Below are 7,622 nucleotides of genomic sequence, written 5' to 3'. Positions count from 1 at the left end.
CGCTCCCACGACTACTAAAATCAAAATGTTTACCTAGAAACATGTGACGTTGAGAAGTTTCCAAGTACTGAGATTGCATCCCATGATTTTATGCTACAAAATCAAAATGTTTACCTAGAAACATGTGACGTTGAGAAGTTTCCAAGTACTGAGATTGCATCCCATGATTTTATGCTACAAAATCAAGCATCTAAGATTTTGTAAATCTTTTCAAATACTACTTGAACATGTTACTTAAGTACTAAAGGAGTGTTTTATTTGCTTTAAACATCAGTTTTAGTGTTCAAGGCTTACGCCTGTAATAAATAATTTATCAACACATAAAGCACAGTATAGCAACTTTCCAACGTGCTCACTTGGAAACAAATATGTTTTCCTTCTTTGTTAACTATTAAACTAAGTAAAGAGTTTTAAAACAACAAAAACTTTTAGTGTGGGAAACTAAATTTATAATTAATTGAACTGCCGAACAGTGTTAACATAGTATTAATTGAACTGCCGAACAGTGTTAACATAGTCTGGAAGTGGAACCATCTCCAAGTGGAAAAGGTGCACCAGGAAAGGACAGTCTCCAAGTTTCGAGCAGTTAACTTCCCGAAGTGATTGAAATAATGGCCGGTACTTCTGTATATCAGACTTCTTTGTAACGTTCGAAAACACCAGGCATTGAATAAGTGATGATCTGATGCTGCGCCTAAAACTGAAAGTGTCAATTTACACAACTATGTTGGGTTTGTTTCAGTCGAAATGCTATACACTAGACGAAAACTAAAGGCACTAAAGACTCCCCGGAATCAGTGTACAAATATGAAAAAACCTAACAACAAAAACATTGTTGATGAGTACATTCCCACAAAATACGTTTCAAACAACGTTTTTAAGGAGTTGATTGTATCTTTGGTCTAACACAACATTCAAAGGAGGTGACATACGCTTTTCAACAGGATCTGATTATTTTCCTTTGTTTTTCAGGTCATAAGAAACACGTTCAACTGATAAATTCACCATTTGCTTTTCGAATAATTTCCATGCGAACTTCATGCTCCCTTGCCTTCATACGAAGAGCTGCTATACTGGAGCTCCGACGGTCAAACTCAACAGTATCGGGTAGACTGCTCGTGCTTGATGAGGCTGAAGGAACGTGATTGAAAAGTCCTGCGTAATATTCGTTGGTTGACTCTCCTGGCAACTTTGGCCTGCTTTGAGCCGATAAATTAGCCAGTAATGTCTGAAACGATGTCGCTGGAAACGGAGAAGAAAATGGAGTTGACATGCTTATAGGCAGGAGTGAATTCGGGTAAGAAACTAAATCACGCAAGGCATATGCCGATGGCCCCATATATGATCCAATTGGTGGTAACAAAGCTGTAGCTGCGGAGGGCAAAAACACGGGAGGCAGACGCGAGGTGAAAAGTGCAGAATCATACGGTTTTCTAGTGAAGTTGAGCGTAGTATAATGATTTTGTGGTCCGAGGACTGTCGTTGCAGTGGTAGCTGGCGGCGGTAAGGTGTAAGGATTGTAACCTTGAACTTGTGTAACGTTCCCTGATGCTTTCTCCTGCTTTCTCCATTTGGCTCTCCGGTTCTGGAACCATACCTATAATAACAGCAAGAAAAAGTTAAAAATCAAGATTATCTTTTTAATACATACATTAATACTTATAAGATATGTAAAAATAAAAAGCACATGATTAAAGAAATCCGAAAATCCCTGGGCTTTCAAAGATAAACTTTTCATTTTGATGTCAGCTGAGTTTTACTTTTTATTATCATAATAAAGTGTCAAGATGAAAGATAATTTAAGAATGTGAATAAAGATTAGTGTATTGACAAAAATTATAAAAAAGAGTATAAGAAGAACATCATTTTTTGTTCTTTTCAACTAAATAAAAAAATAATAAAACCAAGACAGAGACTTGAACTTGAATTTTTATGTCTGTATTTATCGTGATTGTTTTTTCTTAAAAAAGTTAACAACACTACTGATTCCAATCAGTGGTGAATTATAAAAATGTTTTTGTTTTTTGTTCCGGGTGAATTACTGATGATTTATGGCATTCTTAAAAACGTATACCAAAAATTATATTTATTGTTCTCGGACGTAAGGGAATATTGTGTGATCTTGTACATTAACTTACTTTTGAACAATTGTTACAAATAAAACAAGGAAAAATCTGCCTTTGTAAGTTTTCATACAACAATTGCATTAAGACTTTAGATTACAGGGTTCATATTATAGAACCTTAAGGCATGCTAGATTGAACAAACGGCGACGAGGCTGGATTAATTACTAGATGTGATTAATATGCGTCATTACTGATGTCACTGATTACAAAACGAATCGGATTGTCTGCAACAACTACCGTAGCTGGCCCTGAAGGCCTTTTCTGGAGCATGGTGGCGTTCTTAAGACGACTATCTAGTGAGTTTTTTATTAACAGCATGATTATGTTCAAAGAACGAAAATAAAACACTTGTGTCATTCATTTTCACTAAATTATGGTGTGTGCTTAGAATACGTCGAATAATGTCATTAATGGGACTACTTTTATAATTCCAATTATAGTTTTGGAAGAAGAATAGATAATTATGTCGAATTCGAAGAGGGGGTATAAATATATTAATTTTTACTACTGTCTTAATTCTCAAATACATAAATCTTCTCTTGTTGCAGTTTAAGAAGAATTTAAGGTACCACATTTACAGACGAAATCTTTACAAAATCGCATGGATTATAAATTCATTTTCTTTTAGTCTTATTGACATGAAAATATAACAAATTACAAGGAAAACCATTTATAATTGTATTCATCGACATTAACTCACGTGTAATTTAAAACTGTTTCTTACAGAAAGGATATAGAAATTGTAAGAGAGGTTATGTGAAGAAAAGAAGGCTGAAACTGGATGTTCCCATTTTTCACTTCTTCAGAGAATTTATTACAAAATATAAGCTGCCAAGTAAAAAATTAGAAAACCCTTATTAAGCCACGTGTAAATTCATTTTAATTAGTGTGTCTAATAGAATGTTTTAAATAGATTTCTCCTCATTCTCTTCAAGTTCATTAACAACCTTGGGATATCGCCAAAACTTCGAATAAAAAGATGAAGCAGAAAACATCAGTAAAACTCTTTCAGATACTTAGCGTTTGTCAATTCTTCTTTAATAACCGTCTTATAATAATCATAAAAAGAAATTCATGAACAAAAGATAATTTCACTATCATCCCGTGTTACATGGTACTCTGAATAGAACTACTTCTATCACAAAGGACTTTGAATGTTTTCTGGACAGAATTAGACACTATCGTACATAATTCTGAATGTTTTACAATAAGTTTAGACTCAGCTATGGAACACTTTGAGCGCTTTTAGAAAAGAACTAGACGTTTTCGTACAGTACAACACTTTTTTTTGATAGGCTACGCAATTAAGATTTTATTTTTAAAACGAGACTGCGGTACACCCGTCTGGACACTTTGCGGTTGAAACTAGATGTTTTATGAAGACAACTAGTAAACTTCACAGAGCACTGTGAGCACCTTCTCTGTAAAGTATTTCTGTGTTAATTTGAATTATGTCATGCAACACTCTGAGAAATCAAACAACACTATGAGTGTTTCCCGATTAAAACTTAGACCATGTCACACAATAATGACAGCTCGTTTTAATAAATGTAGTTTTTATTTTCATAAAGCAAGTTGGGTGCTTTTTGATTTATTTAGATTACATCATACAACACTTTGTATGTTTTAGTTTTTTGTTTTGTAAAACAATTGAGCTAAGTCTTTTATCATTCTGAACTATTTCTGAATGACAATGAACAGTATGGTGGAGCGCTCTGAGTCTTCTTTTAAGAAATTTAGACTCTGTCATACAGCACTTTTAATTCTTTCTGAACGACAATAAACAGTATGGTTGAGTGACCTGCGTCTTCTTTTAAGAAATTTAGATTGTGTCATACAGCACTTTCAACTCTTTCTGAATGACAGTAAAGAATATGGTGGAGCACTATGAGCCTTCTTTTAAGAAATTTAAACTGTGTCATACAGCACTTTTAACTCTTTCTGAATGACAGTAAAGAGTATGGTGGAGCACTATGAGCCTTCTTTTAAGAAATTTAAGCTGTGTCATACAACACTTTTAACTCTTTCTGAGTGACAGTAAAGAGTATGGTGGAGTAACCTGAGCTTTCTTTTAAGAAACTTTGATTGTGGCATACAGCATTCTCAACTCTCTCTGAATGAGGTGAGCTACAATATTAGAAAAAGCTTTAGCAACGCACGTATGATACACAACAATTACGAACAACGTTTAATTGATACGAAGTGGTCATTTTATCATAAGTATAATGCATCATTGCAGAAAATCGAAAAGCAAAGCAAATACGTTAACGATCCGCTAATATATTTTATTTGCTTTAAATAGAATAGTACAGCTTATTTTTATACTAACATACATTTGTCAATATATGATTGTAAAATATTGTTCCAAATGTCCAAGTTGTTGGTTACTGTTTGACCTTCTCACTTTCTTTTTATGTCAATAGTGTCTTTTATAGGACTGGGACTCTCGGCAGACAAAAACATAGTTGTGAGTGTCACATCTGTTTCTTTATCTCTCCAGGTATAATTTCGTCACATTTGCTGCATGCTTGGGATCATTGTCTTGTTATTGAAGGGATGACATGACGAATAAGAATTAACTTGTACCTGTCAACAGTAAGGGCGCCATCAACTTTGTGCACATTTTCAACACCATTGGTTGAGATTCAACCTCCACTTGTATTGATTGTTCACCCATCATGCTTCACTTTAGAAATACGTTAACAATGATACCATTCTCTCTGCCATCAAACAAACCATCGTTATTTTTGTAAAACTATTTAAATTTTAGATTAATGTGTAAAGAGCAACCTTCTCTAGCTTTACTAAGCTCGTTGTTTAAACTCTGGTGCTCATTTCACCCTTTTGCCCGAGGTTGTCTCTTCTAAGCAGTAATTTTTGAGCAGCTACACATCTATTGAAGCCACAATGTGCTAATGTCTTCTGAAGGTAACATTCACAATTGCACTTACAGTCAGATCATTAGCAAGATCTCTACTGGACTGTCGTTACTTAAGGAAAGAACATATTCTGAGTTGCTTAACATCACTTTTGGAAAGTTTAGACTTTCTACATCAACTTCTATTATCAACAGTGCTAGTTTTACGTAACCTCTTCAGATTTTTCTTAAAGCTCCTACTGAAAAATGGAGTAGTTTTTACCAATCAAAAACTTTCTCACATTTATCATGTGATGTTTTATGTTTTTACTTAGGAACCATGAGTGCACTTATCACATGCATTACTGCTGCGAATAACATGACTGTCTGTACTTTCATAGACATTACAATGGTGTGGCACTGTCTGATTGGTTTGATGACAGCCAATCACAGTTTATATTATTAGCACGTGACTGACTGTGCTCTGCATGGTGCAGCTTAGTTTCATGTAATGGAAAAGGAGCAATATCTGCAATTTATACCAATTTTATTCACTGTTTACACAATTATTTTCCATACAGCACGTTCTTTTGGAAATACGTCTCCATCTAAAGTTTAGTCTTTCATATTATACCGAGTTATCTATCATTTATTAAGCATATAATGCGGAAAAAAATACTTGCTAGCAAGCACAACCTGAAAAAATAAAACCTTTTAAAGGCGGCATATAACATCATGTGGTAATCTGGTTAAAAGATTATCATCAGAAAACCTACACATAGAACTACGCAGCTAATTGCTTTATCTTCAACTGTGGGTTATTCTGTTTATAATACCCGTCACGTGCACCAGAATTATATACACTTTTAATGCAATATTTCAAAAACAAATCTAACGGCTTAGTATAAAAACTATAAAGTGTTAAATGAGTTAAGCACTAGACCTATATAAAAAAAAATATTTTTCTTGAAGAAAAGCGATATTATTTATAATGGTTCATTTATTTAGTTAGCTCTTTCATGTATTTCTTACTAAGAAAAACATGTTTTTGTCTGTCATGTAACGCTTCAGAGTTCTCTCTAATTTTTTCTGATTCATAAACCTCATCGCTCTACTTGAAGCAATAAATGCCAGAATATCGAATAAGAAGCAAAAACAGCAGAATGTGCCTTTAAAATCGAAGGTTCGATACCCTTCGGTGTAACACAACAGTTAGCCCAATGTGGCTTTGTTCTGAAACAAATAAACAATTCTCTCGTTGACAGATTGTTTAGGCAGAGTATTCATGTTGAAATTTAATTTGAATGGATGACAATTGCCTGTTGAAGAAGCAGAAGTATAGAGGACGTTTCAGGATTGAAGATGAAAGGCGAAAGACTTTCGAAACGTCGTCCTCTATACTTGTGTTTCTGTAACAGGCAGTTGCCGTCCATTCAATCTAAATTTCAACAATTCTCTTCTCTTTCAATATAGTAAGAATCTTAAACGTACTCTCATGTAAAACCAAGTCATATTCGCCAAATACCCGAACCCGTATGTAAGATTTACTATTCTTTACTAAATGTACATGTTCTCTTATACCTGTTTCTAACCATCCAGTGGTCGAATCTAGAATTACGTCAAGTTGTGGATAGGTTCTACAAAAATAATTACATAACTGATTTTTCACATTTAATATGTCTGCTTTTATATGGTAATACAATAGTTTCATTTGTTTCGGAACATTGAATTTGTATTTATTTGAAATTATTGACCTGATCCAAATAATTACATATAATGCCATCTATCATACCAAAATGAAAAAAACACTTTTGACTAAATTAAATACTGGTTTTATTATTAAATGAAAACACGAAACAAGAACAACACATTAAGCACAGAGACAGTAAGATACAAGAAGTAAAGAAGAACGCAACATTAGACACAGAGGTTCTAAAGTAGTTAAAAATATCACGAGATTGGAACAGGGATATCAAAGTACAAGCAGTAAATAAGAGCATAACAATAGACACAGAGTACCAAGACAAGCACTAAACAAAAGCCAAACATTAGATACTAAAATACTAGAAGTAAAAAGAAGAGCACGACATTAGACACAGGGTACTAAAGTTAATAAAAGAAATAAATACGATATTCAATACAGGGTTCTATCTAAGTTACAAGAAGTAAACAAGATCACCACATTCGACAAAGCGTACTAAAGTTAATAAAATAAATAAATACGATATTCAATACAGGGTTTTATCTAAGTTACAAGAAGTAAACAAGATCACCACATTCGACACAGCGTACTAAAGTTAATAAAAGAAATAAATACGATATTCAATACAGGGTTCTATCTAAGTTACAAGAAGTAAACAAGATCACCACATTCGACACAGCGTACTAAAGTTAATAAAAGAAATAAATACGATATTCAATACAGGGTTCTATCTAAGTTACAAGAAGTAAACAAGATCACCACATTCGACACAGCGTACTAAAGTTAATAAAAGAAATAAATACGATATTCAATACAGGGTTCTATCTAAGTTACAAGAAGTAACAAGTATCACCACATTCGACACAGCGTACTAAGTTATAAAAGAATAAATACGATATTCAATACAAGGTTCGTATCTAAGTTACAAGAAGTAACA

General features: G+C 33.5%; 1 protein-coding gene across 1 annotated transcript in view; it reads right to left on the bottom strand.

The window, feature by feature from the left end:
- Positions 1-257: 257 nt before the first annotated feature.
- Positions 258-7,622, bottom strand: part of LOC111087116 (homeobox protein ARX-like) — a 9,575-nt gene continuing 2,210 nt past the window's right edge. Inside the window, exon 3 of the mRNA XM_022392602.1 lies at positions 258-1,597. Within this exon, the coding sequence (XP_022248310.1) occupies positions 989-1,597 (609 nt within the window). The 3' untranslated portion in view covers positions 258-988. The remainder of the gene's footprint in view (positions 1,598-7,622) is intronic.

Source organism: Limulus polyphemus, unplaced genomic scaffold (assembly GCF_000517525.1).
Source record: "Limulus polyphemus unplaced genomic scaffold, Limulus_polyphemus-2.1.2 Scaffold59, whole genome shotgun sequence".
Classification (NCBI taxonomy): Eukaryota; Metazoa; Arthropoda; class Merostomata; order Xiphosura; family Limulidae; genus Limulus; species Limulus polyphemus.
This window is presented reverse-complemented; position numbering and strand designations above follow the sequence as displayed.